At 44.6% G+C, this 25,877-nt stretch overlaps 1 protein-coding gene across 1 annotated transcript; it reads right to left on the reverse strand.

Annotated features, from left to right (window-relative positions):
• Window positions 1-2,184: 2,184 nt before the first annotated feature.
• Window positions 2,185-8,121, reverse strand: LOC125535584 (2-dehydro-3-deoxyphosphooctonate aldolase). Its single transcript, XM_048698653.2, has 13 exons — window positions 7,767-8,121; window positions 6,844-6,941; window positions 6,673-6,769; window positions 6,541-6,606; window positions 6,130-6,189; window positions 5,940-6,014; window positions 5,103-5,187; window positions 4,322-4,380; window positions 3,716-3,760; window positions 2,860-2,958; window positions 2,699-2,746; window positions 2,560-2,607; window positions 2,185-2,474 (listed from the first exon to the last, which is right to left on the reverse strand). The coding sequence occupies exons 1-13, from the start codon at window positions 7,803-7,805 to the stop codon at window positions 2,418-2,420; spliced, it is 876 nt and encodes a 291-aa protein (XP_048554610.2). The 5' UTR covers window positions 7,806-8,121; the 3' UTR covers window positions 2,185-2,417.
• Window positions 8,122-25,877: the final 17,756 nt, after the last annotated feature.

Raw genomic sequence — 25,877 nt, forward strand, 5'->3', positions numbered from 1 at the left:
AAACATTGAGCATGTGATCAGTGGAAGATGACAACTGTCCAGCAAGGACGAAATCCAAGTGGGTGGCGGCAGAGGTGTTTAACAAATTGATTGGGGGCTCCTGCAAATTTTGGAGGTGATGCTATATACAATGGATTAGCTAGATAGTTTATAAGTTTGAAGGTTGTTTATTTTTCCTTTTGATCTAAATGGCATGTAAAATGTTGATTCATTTTCTGTGGCCATTTTATTTTATTTTTCTATACTGCTCAGTAAAGATTGATTTTGTTACTTAAGTGGAATAAGTTGATGCTAACAACTATTAGTTTGATAATTCACCGACGCCTCCAAGGAGGGGAACGGCACCCTCAGGCGTCGCCGTCGGCGCGGCCGGTCATGGCCGGCCAGTGATTTCACCCGAACTAGATCTCTGCCACCAGCAGCGCCTCCTGTACAGAACCGGCGACCAAGAGGAAGCGCGGCCCGACCAGGCTGGCCCGCATGCCGAACAGGGGAGGAGGGGAGGCGCCAGATCGCGCGCACCGGCCGCCACAGAAGCCGCCGCCGCCTGTCGACGACCACCGGATCCCGCCGCCCACGTGGCCGGGACATCAGATCCACCGCCCGCACGGCTGCTAACTGGTCGTGCCTTGCCAATGAAGCCGCCACTCCAGATCCGGGGTTCCCCATGCAGAAGTAGGGCAACCGAGACCCCGCCGCCACCATCCTTGGCGCCCCGGGCTTGTCCGGCGGCTGCCTCAGGCGGCAGCGAGGAGATGGGACGAGGTGGGGAGGGGCCCGCGGCGGCGCGGCTAGGGTTCCCCCACCGCCGCCGGGGGAGGCGACGCGGGGAAGGAGATCAGTGGGATCGCAAGGATCTGGTTATCCTTTCAAGATTCGGATAGGAAAGATTTACCTTTGTCAAGAACCATATGACATCCGATAATTTAGGGCCTGAAAGGCTTATACTGATACGAGAATACCTTTGGGCACTATTGCTGGATCATAGGGAGCTTCTTGTTGACGAATGCATAACCGATCCTTTGGCTAAACAGGGGAAACGAGATGGATAAGCATTTGAAGCAGTTGGTCAGCATAGGAGTATGTTGAACAGAAATCCAATGCTTGAGGATAGCTGATGGTTCTCTAGACCAAAGGAGTAGCTTCTAATGTTGCAACCAGACTAAGTACCTGTTCGGCAGTCATCTAACTCCTCAAAATATGGGAGCCAGCGGAGCGTCACTTTGATGACTCCGATAAAATAGGCTACGGCGCCGTTCCGCTCCGGCCGCTCCAGGAGCTGAGCCGTGGAGCGGAGAGTTGCCGAACAGGGCCTAAGTGCCTGTTCGGCAGTCATCCAGCTCCTCAAAATACGAGGGCCGGCGGAGCGTCACTTTGATGACTTCAGAAAAATAGGCTATGGCGCCGCTCCGCTCCGGCCGCTCCAGGAGCTGAGCCGTGGAGCGGAGAGCTGCCGAACAGGGCCTAATTCTTCTTCTATTGTAGCATAGGTGATGTGGGTCAAGTATGCATGCACCAAGGGAAAGGGACAGGATAGCATGAAACTGAAACTTGTCGATCATGGGCTGTACATCGGGAACTCGCAAGGTAATTGCAATTCAAAATATCTGGAATGTCAAAACTTTCTTCAGAACTGGGAGTAAGTTGGGTGCTTCACTTCAGGTTTATTACAATATGGTGAAGGCTTTCAATTTCAAGGAGGAAAAACTATTGGAGCAAAGCCAAATGCCCACCAAGAAAAGCAGTACCGTAGACAAAAGCAGTAACATAAGCGGTTTTTCTTTTCTGAACAAGCATAAGAGGTAAATTAACTTGTAAGATTATTGTGTAGTGAACTGTTGCTAGAAAGGCCATTCAAATTTCCAACATTCCTGCTGAACACTTATTCCTTGCGTTTCTATGTTCTGCCGTTACCTCGGAGTAGATTCATCTTCTTCTAAAGTTCTAATATACTCGGGGTTTGTTCGGTCCCCTAATCATCAAATCCGTTTGCATTTGCAAGAAAAGCTCTAGGCATTATGATTTTAAAAGGAGAATTTATGTATTTAGCATTGTTCGCAACTGTACCAGTTTTATCACCAGCGATAAATAGAGGAAGCTGCTATCATCATGCTCATGCAACCGCGAGTGTTTCTTTACCAAGCTGTCCGATTTCGAAAAATGTGCTCCAACTGAAACACCACAAATCAAAAGTCGAATTCTTTCGGATTGACTCTGAGACAGAGTGATTCAAACCAGGAATCTGTGGCTGCTATGCTACACTTCAAAAGAAACTAATACATGCAGGCAATCCAACAAAGCTTAAGCCAACGGTAAATGAAAGTACCGCATATAAAGAGCAACTCGCCTGGACACGACCATATTGGTGAAACCAATTGGTAACGACAAAGTTATTCCTATTGCTACCCACTGCCAAATCATTCCTTGAATGGAGTTAGGTCGATCTTGAGTGGCTTCTTTCCTTTGGTGACTCGCTTCGCACAAAGAGAAAAAGAAAAATGGTGAGCGCTTAGAGAGAGATTTGGCCTCACTATACCCAAGCAAGGATGTCTAACTTACAGCGATCGCAATCAATTCTTCTAACAGCTCCTCCAAATTGCGCAATGGCTACAAAGCAATGTGCACAACAGTAGTAATAAGTGAGCATATCATCACACATCATGGGTTGAAAATGTCTCAACGGTGATGGAGAGGTTACCCATTGAGTTGGCCCGTCACATGGTGAATTCAGGGGATCATCATGTACCTGTCATAGGATTGTGAAAATAATCTTACAAATATTGTTGTATCTCTAATGGATCATAACTAAAATGAAAGGTACAACGAGCAAAAAGCAACATGATAGTTTCATCGACCTACCTCCATGAAAATACCATCAACACCAACTGCAACAGCAGTCCTTGCGATGCATGGTATGAGTTCTCGTAAGCCCCCACTTGCGACCCCACCACCATCAAGCTTGCAAAACAGAGTCAAGTATGCCCGGTTGAGCAAAATTAAAATCCTCAAAAGATAGTTAGTTTGGAAGAGGTTTAATTTGGTCATTAATGTTTTACTAGTTGATCACACTATCTTAGGAGATGGCTACACAGAAGAACCAAAATAAAAATAACCCAAAAAGTCTGAATTGCTTAGATATCACACCATGGTTTTTGAGCTTTGGCCATGGATCATGGTTGCAAAAATATACAGTGATGGATCAGGTTGGAACATTGCCACGTATCATACCCTCCCAGTCCATTATAAGTATGGTGTCTGGGACATAGTTTTCATCAAGCTTTTAAAACTTTCACCACCAATTTGTTTAAAACATATGATTCGATTGGATATGTGAGAAATCATATTTACAGATTGGTATCAGAAAATACTTCCATAACGTAACAATTAAATTTAGCAATACTATAGTAGAAATTAAGTAGCAAAATTATGTTATGAACACAGCGTAGACGTCTAAAATGTCATCTTCTTTAAGACAGAAGGGAGTAAGTTCACATGCCATGTAAAATCTGGTCAACTTCTGCAAGTTTCCATGTAAACTATTGGCAACATTTAAAGATCATGATGATTCCCTTGATGTTGATTTTATTCACAAATGACATGACTCTGACAAAGGGGAAAAGAAAGAAAAGAATAATTTTCTTAAGGTTGAGCAAAAATGTCTGCGAGGACAATTACCCTAAACCAAGAGAGGCAGATTGGAAATAGGTGATTATACCTTTTTCCCAGCTGGTTGTTGTAGAGCATGTGTTACGTCAGCTACCTGAAAATGGATACTTCTCTGTCACCGATCTATGTCATTGTTCATGGTACATGATATTTGAGAATACACAAATCGAGAATTCAATGGAATAAGTTACCACATAACATGATATTTGAGAATACACAAATCAAGAATTCAATGTACAATTCAGCTATAGAAAACGCAATCATCTGGTTCATGTCTAAATAAACAACCCAGATCCATTATCGAGTAATAACAACAGAAAATAGCACAAAAGCTAGACATCTGCCATATTAAGGCAAATGTGCCCCGAGAGAGAAAAATAACTCAATGCTTAATCAATTAATTGACAATAAAAAACAACTATCTTCATTATATAATAGAGCTCCAATGTTTGCAAAATAGGTTAATACTATTTTTATTGCAAATATCACGCCATCATGAATACCGGACATCCCGATATGCCCAATTTCACCAATGATAACCTTTTTCTATTGTGGCCGAACGCCAATGATAACCTAGACAGAGCTTTTCATGACTAGAAACATGCTGAATATGTGATTGTGCAATTGTGGACAAAAGTAAGGTGATAATACTTACAACTGGGCAATTTGTTTCCCTCAGCCACTCAAAGTTCCTTGGATCAACAATTAGATCATCTGTGTGTGCAATGAAAACAAAGGAAGATATTGCTAAATCAGTTATCTTCTACAAGGAAACCATGAACATAAGTTGCTTGTTGCAGGAAGACTAATGCCTGATTCTCCTTTAACCTGAATAAGGAAAACGGGCAAATGGTTGTATTGCTCACTTTGTTTTATGGCAGCTGCACTGCATGGTGCCCCAACCTGACTAGTAGTATGTACTACCAGTGGCGGAGCCAGGGAATTCGAATGAGGAGGGCCAAGTATTGTTATGTCTTGTTAGAGAGGGCCAGTTCATAAAAATACATCATTTTAGCAGCAAAAACATCAAAGTTTACACTAATACTAGACTCAAATCAGTAGTGTTAGGGGGGGCCAGGGCCCCTGCTGGTCCCCCCCTGTCTCCGCCACTGTGTACTACTACTACTATTAGTAAATTCATTCAAACACGCTAAAATGTTAAATGGCTAGGGACACAGAGACATTTGAAGAGCTAGTTAGCCCTCAGATTTCACCTTTTCATGTATTTTCTCTTTATCTAGCTGCTCAATCACAACAATCATTATTCCCCATGCCACATCATATCCGAGTGTCCAAAAAGAGCAGGATATCCTAGTCAGTACAATATGTTTCGTGATAATTACATAGCCTATAATGTAATATGATATTATGTGTTTTCTCTTATTTATTTACTTCTGAAGCAGGCAGTACAAAAAAAGGCGAAAAGATGACTTAACTGTAGCCAAACATGGTGCCTCGCTCACAGACCATCACATTATGATTTCCAGCAAGTCTAATTTTCTCCGCAGAGTTGGCCATAACCTGTTAAGGTACAGCCATACAGGATCACTTCAACAAATGTGCAACTTAACTAGATGCTGGGCGCAACATTTTCCATTGAAAAAATATCTAGTTAAGTAGCACAAGCATGTAATTGGTATACGGATACAGAAAGCTACATCTTGAACAATGGCTAGCCGAACTTCTGAAGAGAAATGACAATTCAGAACAGTGACAGACTAAACTGGAACTGATAGCTTGTTTTACATAGTTAGTTAGACATCATGTTGGTTTCTAATGTTGGATTAATAAAGAGTAGAATAAAAGGTCCAAGCAAGTGCAATTAGCTTCAACTTTGCATGACCATTCAATCTCATAGAGAAAGAAACCACATGATGTGAAATACAAAGGACATTATTGAACAAACTAAGCATGAGTTTTTTAGGCTAACGCTAAAACAGACAATGGCACCAGTAATAACGCAGATAGTGGCAACAATAGTACCCCTTTTTTATTTGTATGAAGCGCCCATGAAACATGAGATTCTATCTTTCTAATGTTTGACCAATAGATAGTCAAACAATAGAAAGGTTTAGTAAATATGCCCCGTGTCTAAATGTGCTTTTCACGCTGTCATAATTTTCTTGATAGGTACAAACAATATATTGGAGAAGAAATTTATGGTTAAAGTTTAATTTTGTCGAGGTGCCAACTCAAACGCACCTTATAAGAATCAAAAAATGGGGTGCTACATTCAAATTTTGTGAAGACTGCCAGATAGAAATGCAACTTACAGACGGGGCACAGAATTGTCCTTTCTTGATATTGATAATTTTCCCAGTCTTAGCCGCAGCCACTAGAAGGTCAGTCTGTTGGCATAGATACTTATATTAGGCATGTTGAATGAGATATTAAAGAAGATTCATGCTTGATAGCTAGTAGTACTGCAGTTTTCCCAGAAACATGCATACATTAAAGTTGTACCTGGCGACAGAGAAAAGCTGGAATCTGTATAATATCAGCAACTCTTCCAACAGCTTCGCACTGATTTAGTGAATTAGTTAGAAAGCATCTTTGCTTTACACTTCAGAGCAAAGGACACACAATCCAAGAATTTGGATTCAAAGGATACAATAAACACATGTAGCAGTACAAATTCAACACAAAAAGCCTAGCAATATATTCAAACAAATATATTTTAAATTCAGACATGTCACATTCAAATGTACAAAAAAGTAACGGTACCTGTGGTACAGTAACATTTCATAGAAAGGAAACATAATTAATGGACTCAGCTAAATTTGCAGAAATATTAAGCGAGTGACACAGCAGAATTTGTTAGCAAAACAGAGAAGAGTGTCCTTACTTACAGGATTAAAAGAATCAAATGGATACCTGGCAGCTTTCATGCACGTCGGTGACCACTGGAAGGTCATATGCAGCCTTCACCTTTTCAAGGATCTGATATAGCAAGGTAGAAAGGTTAGATACGGAAGAGACAAAAGGTCTAATATTATTTTGTCAGACCTTTAGGCCTTGTTCCAGCCCAGGACCGCGGAAGGATTTCGACGATGTACGGTTTGCTTTATCAAAGCTTGATTTGAACACAAGAGGCACCCCAAGCCTGCCATGGAGAGAAAAAAAAACAGGTTTAGTTTCGCCCAAGAGTAAACAGAAGTATGGTGATTGGTTGTTTACTTGGTTGTGATGGCTTTGATGTGTTTGGCCATCTTCATGACATGTTCCTCTGATTCGATCACATTGGGCCCAGCTAACAAGAAGAATGGTTGGGCAGCCTGGTGCAGAATCAGAGGGGTCAGTTCTCGCATATATGACGTCTTGAGATGTGATCACGCTGCTAGTATCATTCATTCATATGACGACAAACCAAGGACATGAGATGAGCTCCCAAAAGCAATTTTACTGTCATCCAAGAGGCAGAAACACAGCACTCAAAAGGAAATTTCTATGTAATTCACTCAAAGAAAACGCAAAAACAGAAATCCCATCTAGTCATACCAAACATCTCCAGGCTTGAGCATAGTCAATAGCGTCACAACACCAACAAACTTACTGAATCATGCGAATATTTCTACATCATGTAAATCTCAATAATGGCATGCATTCAGGACCTTCAGAGAACATTTTAATTGACTTGATTTGACCAGCACCTCACCAAGAAACCTATCAAAATGTGGATTTTTTGCATATGCCGTAACTGGTAAGCTAAGCACTACGCAAGGCCCTGCCAGAATGCGCTAACTGTCAATTGTATTATCATCTACGTAGTATTATCCAAAACAAAAAAGGACTGCGAATAATAAGCAGACAGCGACGTGATCCAACAACTCCCCACCACAAGAACCGTTGTACTCCCTCCGTCCCATAACATAAGAACGTTTTTGACACTAGTGTCAAAAACGTTCTTATATTATGGGACGGAGGGTGTCAAAAACGTTCTTATATTATGGGACGGAGGGAGTAACTCCTAAAGCACCCTTGGCGAGGAACAAAGGGGCAAAGAAGGTCTGAACTGAACCCGCCACAGCACCGGCAGCCGCAGGGTGGTCGACGAAATGCCGCACCCAACATCACACGCGGCGCGAGGTCATTCTTGTTACCTTGAGCTGGTTGTAGAGCGCCACCGACGGGGCGTCCATTCTTCCCCCTCCTCGGCTCCTCCTCCCTGCGGATCTGCGGCAGGGCTCCGGTTTCTGCTCGGCCGGGGCGACGAGGATCCGAGAAGTGTGGAACCGAGGAGGAGGAGTTCGTTGGCGAGGAATCGGGTCGTCAGGCACACCGGGGGGCAGGGCATGGAGGACGGTGGCGGATGTGGGTGAATGGGGCGCGGACGAGCAGGGGGAGGGGTCCAGGTGCTGGGAGTGGGATCAGGCGGAGCGGGGCAGAGAGCACATGGGGATTGCTGGAGGAGGATGACGGCTGTCGGTAGATCCGTTCGTGAGTCGGGACCGGTTTTGGTCTTCTTTTTCAGTCGAACCGGGCATGGAAAATACATGGATGAGCCGGCCATGGAAAGTGGGCAGGGTAAAAAAAATCCATACAAGTTTAGAAGATTTGTATTCACACATTTTGTCTCGTACGCGTTCACAATTCTCCACAACATGTACACCTCCTAATCAAAATAATGGACGGGGAATGAATTTCAAACACCGGGGCACCGTTGATTGCCGGTAAAACATTGAGATGTCTAGTTTTAAATTCTAGTAAATTCAAAAGTTGTCTGAAATTCATAAAATTTGGCATGCTATCATGGAGCGGGATCAATATGCCGTGGTACAAATTTTGTCTCATATGAGCAGGTTTGGTTATATGCTTCTCACAAACCGGAGCTTCCCACAACAAGCATGATGGTTTTTGATAGGGAACGTCCCACCTTTAGGGACGAAACGATATCCATTGCCTCTTATTGCTTTTAAAAAAATTTCTCGCATCAACATAGAACAACAGGAGTGTTGTGTGAATTTTTGTGATTTTTCGGAGTTCGTTTGGACATTTTTATGCATTAACTGAGTTTTCAATGCATTTTATGTGCATAATTCAAATTTGAACTACATGCACATACTTCAGTACATATAAATTGGTTGAAAAATCAAATCTGTGTCCTTGGGTGCATGCTTAGGTCCCATGCAAGAAATGAGCATGAATTTCAAACACCGGGGCACCGTTGATTGCCGGTAAAACATTGAGATGCATGGTTTTTAAATTCTATTAATCCAAAACTCGTCTGAAATTCATGAAATTTGGCATGCTATCATGGAGCGGCATCAACATGTCATAGTACAAATTTTGTCCCATATGGGGCAGGTTTAGGTATATACTTCTCACAAACCGCAGCTTCTCACAACAGGCATGATGGTTTTCGATAGGGAACGTTCCACCTTTGGGGACGAAACGGTATCCATTGCCTCTTATTGCTTTTAAATTTTTTTCTCGTCTCAACATAGAACAAATAGAAGTGTTGTGTGAATTTTTGTGATTTTTCGGGGTTCGTTTGGACATTTTTATGCATTAGCTGAGTTTTCAATGCATTTTATGTGCATAATTCAAATTTGAACTACATGCACATGCTCTAATGCATATAAATTGGTTAAAAAATCAAATCTGTGTCCTTGGGTGCATGCTTAGGTCCCATGAAAGAAATGGGCATGAATTTCAAACACCGGAGAACCGTTGATTGCCGGCAAAACATTGAGATGCATGGTTTTTAAATTCTAGTAAATCCAAAATTCTGTTAACCATTCATGTGACGCCACATGTCTTGGTTTTAATCACTGTAGGAGGTGTCGTGCGGATACCTGCTTGACCTTGACTGAATGGGAGGCGTGCGAGCACCGTCCGGTGCGCAGGCTGACCGAGAGGCGTGCAAACTGTCCTCAAGTGCGCAGGCTCACCGGGAAGCGTGCGAGCGGTACGCTGCGCAAGCTCACTTGGAAGCGAGCCCTTTGATTTCCATGGCTACCCGCCTTGCTGGCGTCCTCTTCATTAATGGCGCCCAAGCCACAGTTTAATTCGTTTTTTAAATATAAAACACGCATCACAGACGTTTTAGTTAGAACACCCGTATGCAAACCGACAGCTTCCCCAGGAAGCCAAGAGAAAATGGGCCGAGCAGGATTTCTGTAGCTCTTGATCACAAACGATTTAGATAGAACACCCGTATGCAAAGTGAGAGCAGCGCAGGATTTGTGCATTCCTTCAATGCAAACGGTTGTTCTGGATAACCCGTGTGCAACCACGTACAACCAATTTGGTAAGATTTGCATCTGTCATATTGGGTATGTTGCCATTTGTCAAACTGGAAAGATTTACATTTGTTGATCTAGTAACGTTGCCATTTGTCAATCCTTATAACACTGCGATTTGTCCAAAAATGCAGCTAGAAATCATTAGCACTATGTAATTTTTGCAACTAAAATTCAGTAATTAAGCTAGAAATCATCCCCCAATTGTTGCTAACCATGTACTGAAATAACTAGTTCAACTATATATACTAGCTAATTTTAAATACGTTGTACAGTTCAACCACACATCTATAGTGAGATGAACTGAACAAAATAGCCCCTAAATACTACTACTACCACGGAGGGGCTTTGTGCTACTTCCGGCAGTCTCTCCTCTGCCGAGCGCGCTCAGTAAGAGGCAGAGGAGGAGGGGGAGCCTACCGACGAGCTGGACAAATGCAATACGGTGCCTGCCGCTGCTGCACGTTCAGTGACGCTCGCCAGCTCGAACGCCCACTGCCGCTCCAGACGATCCCTCTCGAAGCGGCCGGACTGCTTGTAGATCTCCTGATTCCTCGCCTCTGCGTCGGCGTGTGCTGCGGCCACGGCCGCGGTAAGGCTCTTTGCGTGCTCGACGAGGCACTCCTCCTCTTCCCGCAGGAACTCGATGTAGGGCGCAAGGTCGCTGACACACATGCGGGCTCCACCTCCGCCCCCTCCTTCGGGCGGCGGTGGCGGAGCGGGTGATGATCCCGGCGGTCGACGGTGGGCTGGCGGCCACGGTGGCCGACGATGGGGTGGCGGCCACGATCACCACCTCCCGCCTTCGGGCCGCGGTGGCGGAGCGGGTGATGGCCACGGTGGCCGGCAGTGGGGTGGCGGCCATGGCGGCCACCTTCCGCCTTCGGGCTGCGGTGGCGGAGCGGGTGGTGGGTGTTCTGCGCACATCCAACAGGGACGCCACGCGCACCACACTGCGCCGCCGCCGCGGTGTAGCCTCCCAGCTGGAGCTGTCCTCTGATGATGGCGGAGTGGCTGAGCGACGATGATGGACCGGTGCCATTGGCGATTGTGGAAGAAGCAGACGAGATAAGCTACTGGGAGGGAGGGGAAAATGCGACGCAGGACTCACCGGCCATGAGGGTTTTTATAGCAGGCCGGTAAGCATTGGGATTTTGGGGGATTTCACCGAGTCGAGCGGGAAGCTTGCGCGGGAACCTACCAGGTTGCGTGGGAATAGGCTCACCGACGATTCATTGGCGCCGCCGTTTGGCCAAAAGAACGCCCCTGCACGCTACGCAAGCTAGCGCTGTAATTCATCTGCGGCAGAGGGGTGACAAGACGTGTGAGAGGAGGACGAAAGAACACGTACACATACAGTTAATAAAAAAACGTTTGCGATTTAATTACCTACCATACGCCCGTCCTGGTTTGAACATAGTTTCCAGCTATACAATTTTTGTAACATGCATTAACACTTTTTTGGTTAAATTTAAGATTATACACCAGCAAGCATTTTCCCGCAACACACACGGCTTATTCCATCACAAACAACTCTGATGGATCAACTGTCTGCCACGTATCGCACACGCAACTCTAATCTGATTCGTGCTTGATGTCTCCGACATCGCTCGCACAGTTCGTCTTATTTGCTATGTATCACTGTGCCGTCCTCTGCTCGCGTCCCTCGGCAAGCTCTGCTCGCCGTTAGGCGCCGCAGCGCGCTGTGCTCACTGTTAGGCGCCGTGGCGCGCTCGGTCGCGTCCCTTGGCGCGCTCTGCTCGCGTCCATCGGTGTGCTCGGCTTGTGGATAGCTTTTCCTTGAGGCGACCGCGGAGCGCTCTTCTCGTGTCCCTCCGCGCGTGCTCTGCCAGCGGTTGGGCGTGCGCACAATCATGTCGGGGGCCCCATATGCATGCGGTTGCGCCGCGCGCGTTGCCACGCGATGCAGTTACGTGCGACACGATGGAGTTACACGCTGCAAATTAGAACTGCCATCAGGGCCTGCCAATATTCCTAGCCGTCCGGTTTCCCCTTTAATTCCCGCGGCCATTATAACCTTAGTCTCTTCAACCTTTCGATCACGCCCCACAACACAACAAGCACACCCACGACGACACATAGAGAGGGGATGTCCGGCGACGCTTCAATGGAGTTCGACGAGCATAGAGTGGAGACCCATGCGAGGGAGACAGATCTCTCGGTGGTGTACACCATCGACCCGGACGTGGTGGACGACTACATCAACAACGTTGAGCAGTTGCTTGCTGGAGACAAGTACAAGGTGGTCGGCATCGACCTCCAGTACACCGCCGGTTGTCCTGGCATAGATCAGAAGGTTGCCGTCGCTCAGTTGTGCGTGCGTCATCATGTCCTCATCTACCACTACTGCATGGCCACAAGGCCTTGCGACCGTTTCAACAGGTTTGTCAATAGCACCGACTACAAGTTCGCCACGGTGGATACCAAAGACGATGTAAAAGCGCTCAGTGTTACGAGCTTGGCCTGCAAGAACCTTATCAAAATCCGTGACCACTACAGGGTCTGGGGCAGCACGAAGCAGGACTCCCTGGTCGAACTCGCCTCAGCCATCATCGACCCCTACTATGAAAAGATGAAGCAGGATGCCCAGAGAACAAGTCCCGTATCCTGGCACAAGGCCTAGATGCGGCAAATGGATGAACCTCACCTCTGGTTCGCGGCCAAGAGCATGTACACATGCTACGAGATGCACAGGCGGATTGTTGACATGAGGAAGTGCCTCGTTACCCAGATCGATGAGCCCGGATCGAGCCACAAGAAGAGCAAGCGTCACAACAAGTAGATGATGATCAGATGATCGTTTATGCTAGTTAATCATGCATGTAATATATAGTTTACTTTATTGGTGTGTGTGGAAATGTCATGTGTGTAGTAGCCATTTATGTAATTATGCATGTAATAGTTTACTTTGGTGTGTGCAAATGCCATGGTTGTAGTAGCCACATATGTAAGTGGATGTTTAATTTGGTTATGCAAGCATGTCCTTATAAGTGTGTGTATATACATATGTTGTTGTTCTGTATGCAATCCCATCGCACAACACACACGTCTTACTAGCAGCAACCGTCTGTGTTCTTATCGGTCTTCAGACACATTTCTGATTACAAACCTGTTTGTCGCGTATCACACACATCTTGTTAAGTTGAACCGTTTCTGTTCTCATGTCTCAACGCAAACAATTCATCCGAGTGAACCACATGACGTATATCGCACATACCTTTGATCTGGCTAACCGTTTCTTTTGTGTTGCCTAATCACAAACAGTTCATCCGAGTGAACCGTATGCTGTGTATCACACACGCCTCCATCTAGCTGCCCATTTCTTTTGTTCCTCCTCATCGCAAATAGTTCATTGAACTGAACCGTATGCCCTTTATCACACACGCAACTAAAACCTGAACCGTGTTTGATGCATCCGTCATCGCAAACGTTTTACACATTTCTGACGGTTTTCATACACCACCGTTTGCGATTATGGCATCGCACACAATTTCTCGAAGGGTCTCCGATCGTAGTGTTGCGTTAGCAGCATCCAGCAGTAGTGAGGTCAAAACTTTAGATAGCAATGAACCCACTATTTTGGATTTTAAGGAATTTAATTATGATAATTGCTCTTTGATAATTGTATTTCCTTGTTGCAATCCCACTAGTGCAGAACCGGGCTATAGCACCGGTTCGTAAGGGCCTTTAGTGTCGATTCTGTAACCGACACTAAAGGGTGGGGACTAAAGGTCCCCCTTTAGTATCGGTTTTGCATGAACCGCCACTAAAGGGCCACCACGTGACGCGAGCCAGCGCCAGGGGCGGGGAGCCCTTTAGTACCGGTTGGTAACACCAACCGGTACTAAAATATTTGCGGGGGTTTGGATTCATGATTTCTTTTTTCCTTTAATTTTGTGTTTTCCATTTAATTCTTTTTCGTTTGCTGGTATTTTACGATATTACATATTGTACACGTTATGCATATATATAAATGAGAGAAGTGCATATTTCAACCCTGAACTCTTACCCTAGTCTAATTTACAACCTTGAACTTTAATACCGTCTAAATTACAACCCCCAAGTCTCAAAACCGGTCAGGATTCAACCCTCCCCTCCCTGTTGACCCGGTTTTGACCTAGGGTGACCAGTTTTGACTAGTCAATGGGTCCAATCAGCATGCCACGTCAGAATTTTTTTTCAAAATTTCAAGAAAAAGTAAATAAAAATCTATAAGATCAGGGAAAAATATAAAAAGGTAAAATTCCGAAAAAATTATTCGCGAAAAAAGCTAGGGAAAATAAAAAATGATTTTTTTTCTGGAATTTGAGTTTTTGGGTTTTTTCTGGATTTTTTTGGAAATTCGTTTTTTTATTTTCCGTGTTTTTCGGAAATTGGATTTCTTATTTCTTTTCCTAGATTTTCTTCGATTTTACAGGTTGTTTCCTTGGAAATTTTGCATTTTTTGCTGATGTGGCATGCTGACTGGACCTGTTGACTGGTCAAAACCGGTCAACAGAGAGGGGAGGGTTGAATCCTGGCCGGTTTTGAGAGTTGGGGGTTGTAATTTAGATGGTATTGGAGTTCGGGGTTGTAAATTAGACTAGGGCAAAAGTTGAGGGTTGAAATATGCACTTCTCTCTTTGCGTAAAGCCAATTTTTCCCTACTTCAAAGGAATAAATTTAATTACTATCATGGTGGTTGTTAAACATTGAGAATGGTTGACAGCATCCTTAATCCCAATAAAGCATCATCATTAAACAAACCCAACAAAATTAATTTAGAGTAACATGTTGAGATTCACATGAAAATTCAGGTACTAGATACTCAAGATGTCCATAACCGGGGACACGGCTAACCATGATTAGTTTATTACACTCTGAAGAGGTTTGCGCACTTTTCCCCACAAGACTCGATCGCCTCCGTTTGGTTTCTGGCACTACATGGTGTTTGAGAAGACGGATGACCGAGACATAGTCTTTCAGAAGCGCTAGCACCTTACGATCGGGTAGACCGTATCACCTACATCCCCTACATCTGCTAGTATACCACTGTAAGAGTTCGCACGACTTAGTCAACTATGCTAGAGACCATAATAGCTTGTGGCTACACACAGAAGTTTCTAGTATGAATAGTCTAATGATCCCTTTGAGCCTGGGTGGCGGTCCAAAAGAAAACAGGCAAGTCCTGGAATACCCAGGTGCCTCAATCCACCCAGATGTGTGTTTAAGTTGCCACCTTAGATAAACCATTAATTAACAAACTCACATCTGTCATGGATATCACTCACCCAATCCACGTCTACTAGCATAGCATGGCATAATAAGCAAACGTAGAAGTAACTCCCAAAGGTTTGATAATAAACAGGTAATAGGTACTACCTCAACTACTTCCCATCCCATAATTTAATTAGATCCTAATCATGCAATGTTTGAGGATTGATCTAATGCAATAAAACTGGGTAGTAGGAGGTATGATCAAAGTGTTACTCGCCTTGCTGATGATCCGGGAAACCTAGCGATTCGAAGTAACAAGCGGCGCACTCCGGGTACTCTATCGCAAACAAACAAACAAGCATACAATAAGTACTCGTCTAATGCACAGGTAAAACTCAAATAAGAGATCTAACCAGAAGGTTCACTTTAAGAACTCCGGTTTGCAAAAAGAATCAAATCAAACGAGGCAACGAAAGTCAAACGGCGAAAGAAAACAACTTCATTCTACTAATCTGGATCTAAGGCAAATTTTACAGTAGCAAAAACTTGTTTAAGTTGGTTAAACGGTTAGAGGGTTTCGAGACGAAACTCCAGGCGCTTGAATCGCCTGATTCCGATAAACGAGCGAAAAGTTATACTAAAACAAAAATCAGATCAGGAATCGCGATTAGAAAAATCGCGGATTAAATTCGAGAAAAGGAAAAATGACGAACGTTCGCTAGAACGAACAAACGGACGAACGCTCGCTATTTAAATAAATCGGAAAAAAACCGATCTATTTAAGGAAAGAAAATACAAAAAAACGGGCGTGGACTTTGAGGCGCGGCGAACCTCGGGCAGCGTGCGGCGGCGGCGGGGCGGGTGGCGGCAACGGCGGGGGCGGGCGGCGGCGGCGCTGGCGGCGGGCTAGGGTTTGGGGCGCGTCGGGTGGGCTGTGGGGGTCGGGTCCCCCGGCTTATAAAGCCTTCCCGGACCGGTGTCCAGGTCGGACACGACCCGTAGGTCGGTGCGTTTTTTATATATAATTACGCGCGGAAAAAAATAAAAAGAAATAATAAACGGACTTCAAAAATCCCGAAATAAATTTTCCCTGGCTTCTAAAATCAAGCCGCACAAGGTGAACATTTATTTGGGGACTAAATGCAATTTTGAAAAACACACATTTTTCCTAAATTCATATAAAATAACGAAAAACTCCGAAATAAAATCTTATTTGATTTTTTTATTAAATCCTCAATATTTCTTTATTTTGGGAAAGTCATTTTATTCCCTCTCTCATATTTTTGTAATAGAAATAATTGATGATAAAATAAATAAAATCAAATGATCATATTCTCAAAATTTGAGAAAGCTCAAATATGAAAATAATGAATTTCCCAACTCTCTCCGTGGGTCCTTGAGTTGCGTAGAAATTTCTAGGATCAAACCCAAAATCAAAATAAAATATGATATGCATGATGATCTAATGTATAACATTCCAAATTGAAAATTTGGGATGTTACACCGCTGTCCAGTGTTCCATGCCGGGATTACTTTGATACCTACCTACCAAACTCACGGCAAGGTTTACATCAGGTCTGGTACACAGCATGGCATACATGATAGACCCTATGGCTGAGGCATAGGGGACGACACTCATCTTTTCTCTATTATCTGTCGTGGTCGGACATTGAGCTGAGCTCAATTTCACACCTTGCAACACAGGCAAGAACCCCTTCTTGGACTGATCCATATTGAACTTCTTCAATATCTTATCAAGGTATGTGCTTTGTGAAAGACCTATGAGGCGTCTCGATCTATCTCTATAGATCTTGATGCCTAATATGTAAGCAGCTTCTCCAAGGTCGTTCATCGAAAAACACTTATTCAAGTAGACCTTAATACTGTCCAAAAGTTATATATCATTTCCCATCAAAAGTATGTCATCCACATATAATATGAGAAATGCTACAGAGCTCCCACTCACTTTCTTGTAAACGCAGGTTCTCCATAAGTATGCATTAACCCAAACGCTTTGATCATTTCATTAAAGCAAATGTTCCAACTCCGAGATGCTTGCACCAGCCCATAGATGGAGCGCTGGAGCTTGCATACCTTGTTAGCATTCTTAGGATCGACAAAACCATCCGGCTGCATCATATACAATTCTTCCATAAGAAAGCCGTTAAGGAATGCCGTTTTGACGTCCATTTGCCATATCTCACAATCATAGTATGCAGCAATTGCTAACATGATTCGGACGGACTTCAGCTTCGCTACGGGTGAGAAGGTCTCATCGTAGTCAACCCCTTGAACTTGTCGATAACCCTTAGCGACAAGTCGAGCCTTATAGATGGTAACATTACCATCCGCGTCCGTCTTCTTCTTAAAGATCCATTTATTCTCTATCGCTCGCCGATCATCGGGCAAGTCTGTCAAAGTCCATACTTTGTTTTCCTACATGGATCCTATCTCGGATTGCATGGCTTCAAGCTATTTGTTGGAATCTGGGCCCACCAATGCTTCTTCATAGTTTGAAGGTTCACCGTTGTCTAACAACATGATTTCTAGGACAGGGTTGCCATACCATTCTGGTGTGGAACGTGTCCTTGTGGACCTTCGAAGTTCAGTAGCAACTTGATCCGAAGTACCTTGATCATCATCATTAACTTCCTCTCTAGTCGGTGCAGGCACCACAGGAACATCTTCCTGAGTTGCGCTACTTTCCGGTTCAAGAGGCAGTACTTCATCGAGTTCTACTTTCCTCCCACTTACTTCTCTCGAGAGAAACTCTTTCTCCAGAAAGGACCCGCTCTTGGCAACAAAGATCTTGCCTTCGGATCTGAGGTAGAAGGTATACCCAATGGTTTCCTTAGGGTATCCTATGAAGACGCATTTTTCCGACTTGGCTTCGAGTTTTTCAGGTTGAAGTTTCTTGACATAAGCATCGCATCCCCAAACTTTTAGAAACGACAGCTTAGGTTTCTTCCCAAACCATAATTCATACGGTGTTGTCTCAACGGATTTAGACGGTGCCCTATTTAAAGTGAATGTAATTGTCTCTAGAGCATATCCCCAAAATGATAGCGGTAAATCAGTGAGTGACATCATAGATCGCACCATATCCAATAGAGTGTGATTACGACGCTCGGACACACCGTTACGCTGAGGCGTTCCAAGCGGCGTGAGTTGTGAAACGATTCCCCATTTCCTTAAGTGCGTACCAAATTCGTGACTTAAATATTCTCCCTCACGATCTGATCGTAAGAATTTTATCTTTCGGTCACGTTGATTCTCTACCTCATTCTGAAATTCCTTGAACTTTTCAAAGGTCTTAGACTTGTGTTTCATCAAATAGACATACCCATATCTACTTAAGTCATCAGTGAGAGTGAGAACATAACGATAGCCACCGCGAGCCTCAACGCTCATTGGACCACACACATCAGTATGTATAATTTTCAATAAGTTGGTTGCTCGCTCAATTGTTCCGAAGAACGGAGTCTTGGTCATTTTACCCATGAGGCATGGTTCGCACATGTCAAATGATTTGAAATCAAGAGACTCCAAAAGTCCATATGTATGGAGCTTCTTCATGCGTTTGACACCGATGTGACCAAGGCGGCAGTGCCACAGATATGTGGGACTATCATTATCAATCTTACATCTTTTGGTATTCACACTATGAATATGTGTAACATCACGTTCGAGATTCATTAAGAATAAACCATTGACCAGCGGGGCATGACCATAAAACATATCTCTCATATAAATAGAACAACCATTATTCTCGGATTTAAATGAGTAGCCATCTCGTATTAAACGAGATCTAGATACAATGTTCATGCTCAAAGCTGGCACTAGATAACAATTATTGAGGTTTAAAACTAATCCCGTAGGTAAATGTAGAGGTAGCATGCCGACGACGATCACATCGACCTTGGAACCATTCCCGACGCGCATCGTCACCTCATCCTTCGCCAGTCTCTGCTTATTCTGCAGCTCCTGTTTTGAGTTACAAATATGAGCAACGGCACCGGTATCGAATACCCAGGAGCTACTACGAGTACTGGTAAGGTACACATCAATTACATGTATATCACATATACCTTTAGTGTTGCCGGCCTTCTTGTCCGCTAAGTATTTGGGGCAGTTCCGCTTCCAGTGTCCCTTTCCCTTGCAATAAAAGCACTCAGTCTCAGGTTTGGGTCCATTCTTTGGATTCTTCCCGGCAACTGATTTACCGGGCGCGGCAACTCCCTTGTCGTCCTTCTTGAAATTCTTCTTACCCTTGCCTTTCTTGAAACTAGTGGTTTTATTGACCATCAACACTTGATGTTCCTTTTTGATTTCCACCTTCGTTGATTTCAGCATTGAAAATACTTCAGGAATAGTTTTCACCATCCCCCGCATATTGTAGTTCATCACAATGCTCTTGTAGCTAGGTGGGAGCGACTGAAGGATTCTGTCAATGACCGCCTTGTCCGGGAGGTTAATGTCCAGCTGGGACAAGTGATTGTGCAAGCCAGACATTTTGAGTATGTGCTCACTGACAGAACTATTTTCCTCCATCTTACAACTGTAGAACTTGTTGGAGACTTCATATCTCTCGACCCGGGCATGAGCTTGGAAAACCATTTTCAGCTCTTCGAACATCTCATATGCTCCATGTTGCTCAAAACGCTTTTGGAGCCTCGGTTCTAAGCTGTAAAGCATGCCGCACTGAACGAGGGAGTAATCATCAGCACGCGACTGCCAAGCGTTCATAACGTCTTGGTTCTCTGGGATGGGTGCTTCACCTAGCGGTGCTTCTAGGACATATGCTTTCCTGGCAGCTATGAGGATGATCCTCAGGTTCCGGAACCAGTCCGTATAGTTGCTGGCATCATCTTTCAGCTTGGTTTTCTCTAGGAACGCGTTGAAGTTGAGGTTGACATGAGCATTGGCCATTTGATCTACAAGACATTTTGCAAAGTTTTTTAGACTAAGTTCATGATAATTAAGTTCATCTAATCAAATTATTTAATGAACTCCCACTCAGACAGACATCCCTCTAGTCATCTAAGTGATACATGATCCGAGTCAACTAGGCCGTGTCCGATCATCACGTGAGACGGACTAGTCATCATCGGTGAACATCTTCATGTTGATCGTATCTTCTATACGATTCATGTTTGACCTTTCGGTCTTCCGTGTTCCGAGGCCATGTTTGTACATGCTAGGCTCGTCAAGTCAACCTAAGTGTTTTGCATGTGTAAATATGGCTTACACCCGTCGTATGTGAACGTTAGAATCTATCACACCCGATCATCACGTGGTGCTTCGAGACAACGAACTTTCGCAATGGCGCATAGTTAGGGGGAACACTTTCTTGAAATTATGTGAGGGATCATCATATTTACTACCGTCGTTCTAAGCAAATAAGAAGCAAAAACATGATAAACATCACATGCAATCAAATAGTGACATGATATGGCCAATATCATTTGCTCCTTTGATCTCCATCTTCGGGGCGCCATGATCATCATCGTCACTGGCATGACACCATGATCTCCATCATCGTGTCTTCATGAAGTTGTCTCGTCATCTATTACTTCTACTACTATGGCTAACGGTTTAGCAATAAAGGAAAGTAATTACATGGCGTTTATGTTGACACGCAGGTCATAAATAAATTAAGACAACTCCTATGGCTCCTGCCAGTTGTCATACTCATCGACATGCAAGTCGTGATTCCTATTACAAGAACATGATCAATCTCATACATCACATATATCATTCATCACATCCTTTTGGCCATATCACATCACATGGCACATGCTGTAAAAACAAGTTAAACGTCCTCTAATTGTTGTTGCAAGTTTTTACGTGGCTGCTATAGGTTTCTAGCAAGAACATTTCTTACCTACGCCAAAACTACAACGTGATATGCCAATTTCTATTTACCCTTCATAAGGACCCTTTTCATCGAATCCGATCCGACTAAAGTGGGAGAGACAGACACCCGCCAGCCACCTTATGCAACTAGTGCATGTTAGTCAGTGGAACCAGTCTCACGTAAGCGTACGTGTAAGGTCGGTCCGGGCCGCTTCATCCCACGATGCCGCCGAATCAAGATAAGACTAGTAACGGCAAGTAAATTGACAAAATCAACGCCCAAAACAACTTGTGTTCTACTCGTGTATAGAAACTACGCATAGACCTAGCTCATGATGCCACTGTTGGGGAACGTAGCAGATGTTTAAAATTTTCTACGCATCACCAAGATCAATCTATGGATTCATCTAGCAACGAGGGAGAGGGAGTGCATCTACATACCCTTGTAGACCGCGAGCGGAAGCATTCAAGAGAACGGGGTTGATGGAGTCGTACTCGTCGTGATCCAAATCACCGATGACCGAGCACCGAACGGACGACACCTCCGCGTTCAACACACATACGGTTGGGGAAGACGTCTCATCCTTCTTGATCCAGCAAGGGAAGGAGAGGTTGATGGAGATCCAGCAGCACGACGGTGTGGTGGTGGAAGCAGCGGTGATCTCGGCAGGGCTTCGCCAAGCTCCAACGAGAGAGAGGTGTTACGAGGGGAGAGGGAGGGGCCAGGGACTTGGGTACGGCTGCCCTCCCTCCCTCCACTATATATAGGGCCCCTAGGGGGGCGCCGGTCCTAGGAGATGGGATCTCCAAGGGGGGGCGGCGGCCAAGGGGGACTTGCCCCCCAAGCCAAGTGGGGCGCCCCCCACCCCTAGGTTTCCAACCCTAGGCGCAGGGGGAGGCCCATGGGGGGTGCACCAGCCCACCAGGGGCTGGTTCCCCTCCCACTTCAACCCATGGGGCCCTCCGGGATAGGTGGCCCCACCCGGTGGACCCCTGGGACCCTTCCGGTGGTCCCGGTACAATACCTATTACCCCCGAAACTTTCCCGATGGCCGAAACTGGACTTCCTATATATAAATCTTCATCTCCAGACCATTCCGGAACTCCTTGTGACATCTGGGATCTCATCCGGGACTCCGAACAACTTTTGGGTTACCGCATACTAATATCTCTACAACCCTAGCGTTACCGAACCTTAAGTGTGTAGACCCTACGGGTTCGGGAGACACACAGACATGACCGAGACGACTCTCCGGTCAATAACCAACAGCGGGATCTGGATACCCATGTTGGCTCCCACATGCTCCTCGATGATCTCATCGGATGAACCACGATTTCGAGGATTCAAGTAATCCCGTATACAATTCCCTTTGTCAATCGGTACGTTCTTGCCCGAGATTCGATCGTCGGTATCCCAATACCTCGTTCAATATCGTTACCGGCAATTCACTTTACTCGTACCGTAATGCATGATCCCGTGACCAAACACTTGGTCACATTGAGCTCATTATGATGATGCATTACCGAGTGGGCCCAGAGATACCTCTCCGTCATACGGAGTGACAAATCCCAGTCTCGATCCGTGTCAACCCAACAGATACTTTCAGGGATACTTGTAGTATACCTTTATAGTCACCCAGTTATGTTGTGACGTTTGGTACACCCAAAGCACCCCTACGGCATCCAGGAGTTACACGATCTCACGGTCTAAGGAAATGATACTTGACATTGGAAAAGCTCTAGCAAACGAACTACACGATCTTGTGCCATGCTTAGGATTGGGTATTGTCCATCACATCATTCTCCTAATGATGTGATCCCGTTATCAATGACATCCAATGTCCATAGTCAGGAAACCATGACTATCTATTGATCAACGAGCTAGTTAACTAGAGGCTCACTAGGGACATGTTGTGGTCTATGTATTCACACATGTGTTACGATTTCTGTATAACACAATTATAGCATGAACAATAGACAATTACCATGAACAAGGAAATATAATAATAATAATCAATTTATTAGTGCCTCTAGGGCATATTTCCAACAGTCTCCCACTTGCACTAGAGTCAATAATCTAGTTACATTGTGATGAATTGAACACCCATAGAGTTCTGGTGTTGATCATGTTTTGCTTGCGGAAGAGGTTTAGTCAATGGATCTGCGACATTCAGATCCGTATGTACTTTGCAAATATCTATGTCTCCATCTTGAACATTTTCATGAATGGGAGTTGAAGCGACGCTTGATGTGCCTGGTCTTCTTGTGAAACCTGGGCTCCTTGGCAAGGGCAATAGCTCCAGTGTTGTCACAGAAGAGAGTGATCGGCCCCGACGCATTGGGTATGACTCCTAGGTCGGTGATGAACTCCTTCATCCAGATTGCTTCATGCGCTGCCTACGAGGCTGCCATGTGCTCCGCTTCACATGTAGATCCCGCCACGACGCTTTGCTTGCAACTGCACCAGCTTACTGCCCCACCATTCAAAATATACACGTAATCGGTTTGTGACTTAGAGTCATCTAGATCTGTGTCGAAGCTAGCGTCGACGTAACCCTTTACGACGAGCTCCTCATCACCTCCATATACGAGAAACATATCCTTAGTCCTTTTCAGGTACTTCAGGATGTTCTTGACCGCTGTCCAGTGTTCCATGCCGGGATTACTTTGGTATCTACCTACCAAAATCATGGCAAGGTTTACATCAGGTCTGGTACACGGCATGGCATACATGATAGACCCTATGGCTGAGGCATAGGGGACGACACTCATCTTTTCTCTATCTTCTGCCGTGGTCGAACATTGAGCTGAGCTCAATTTCACACCTTGCAACACAGGCAAGAACCCCTTCTTGGACTGATCCATATTGAACTTCTTCAATATCTTATCAAGGTATGTGCTTTGTGAAAGACCTATGAGGCATCTTGATCTATCTCTATAGATCTTGATGCCTAATATGTAAGCAGCTTCTCCAAGGTCCTTCATCGAAAAACAATTATTCAAGTAGACCTTAATACTGTCCAAAAGTTCTATATAATTTCCCATCAAAAGTATGTCATCCACATATAATATGAGAAATGCTACAGAGCTCCCACTCACTTTCTTGTAAACGCAGGTTCTCCATAAGTCTGCATGAACCCAAATGCTTTGATCATTTCATTAAAGCAAATGTTCCAACTCCGAGATGGAGCACTGGAGCTTGCATACCTTGTTAGCATTCTTAGGATCGACAAAACCATCCGGCTGCATCATATACAATTCTTCCTTAAGAAAGCCGTTAAGGAATGCCGTTTTGACGTCCACTTGCCATATCTCATAATCACAGTATGTAGCAATTGCTAACATGATTCGGACGGACTTCAGCTTCGCTACGGGTGAGAAGGTCTCATCGTAGTCAACCCCTTGAACTTGTCGATAACCCTTAGCGACAAGTCGAGCCTTATAGATGGTAACATTACCATCCGCGTCCGTCTTCTTCTTAAAGATCCATTTATTCTCTATCGCTCGCCGATCATCGGGCAAGTCTGTCAAAGTCCATACTTTGTTTTCATACATGGATCCTATCTCGGATTGCATGGCTTCAAGCCATTTGTTGGAATCTGGGCCCGCCATTGCTTCTTCATAGTTCGAAGGTTCACTGTTGTCTAACAACATGATTTCCAGGACAGGGTTGCCATACCATTCTGGTGTGGAACGTGTCCTTGTGGACCTTCGAAGTTCAGTAGCAACTTGATCTGAAGTACCTTGATCATCATCATTAACTTCCTCTCTAGTCGGTGCAGGCACCACATGAACATCTTCCTGAGCTACGCTACTTTCCGGTTCAAGAGGCAGTACTTCATCGAGTTCTACTTTCCTCCCACTTACTTCTCTCGAGAGAAACTCTTTCTCCAGAAAGGACCCGCTCTTGGCAACAAAGATCTTGCCTTCGGATCTGAGGTAGAAGGTATACCCAATGGTTTCCTTAGGGTATCCTATGAAGACGCATTTTTCCGACTTGGCTTCGAGCTTTTCAGGTTGAAGTTTCTTGACATAAGCATCGCATCCCCAAACTTTTAGAAACGACAGCTTAGGTTTCTTCCCAAACCATAATTCATACGGTGTCGTCTCAATGGATTTACACGGTGCCCTATTTAAAGTGAATGTAGTTGTCTCTAGAGCGTATCCCCGGAATGATAGCGGCAAATCAGTGAGTGACATCATAGATCGCACCATATCCAATGGAGTGCGATTACGACGCTCGGACACACCGTTACGCTGAGGCGTTCCAGGCGGCGTGAGTTGTGAAACGATTCCACATTTCCTTAAGTGCGAACCAAATTTGTGACTTAAATATTCTCCCCCACGATCTGACCGTAAGAATTTTATCTTTCGGTCACATTGATTCTCTACCTCATTCTGAAATTCCTTGAACTTTTCAAAGGTCTCAGACTTGTGTTTCATCAAATAGACATACCCATATCTACTTAAGTCATCAGTGAGAGTGAGAACATAACGATAGCCACCGCGAGCCTCAACACTCATTGGACCGCACACATCAGTATGTATAATTTCCAATAAGTACTCGCTCCATTGTTTCGGAGAACAGAGTCTTGGTCATTTTACCCATGAGGCATGGTTCGCACGTGTCAAATGATTTGAAATCAAGAGACTCCCAAAATCCATTTGTATGGAGCTTCTTCATGCGTTTGACACCGATGTGACCAAGGCGGCAGTGCCACAGATATGCGGGACTATCATTATCAATCTTACATCTTTTGGTATTCACACTATGAATATGTGTAACATCACGTTCGAGATTCATTAAGAATAAACCATTGACCAGCGGGGCATGACCATAAAACATATCTCTCATATAAATAGAACAACCATTATTCTCGGATTTAAATGAGTAGC

This window comes from Triticum urartu, chromosome 2A (genome assembly GCF_056163025.1).
Source record: "Triticum urartu cultivar PI428250 chromosome 2A, HENAU_Tu73, whole genome shotgun sequence".
NCBI classification, from domain to species: Eukaryota; Viridiplantae; Streptophyta; class Magnoliopsida; order Poales; family Poaceae; genus Triticum; species Triticum urartu.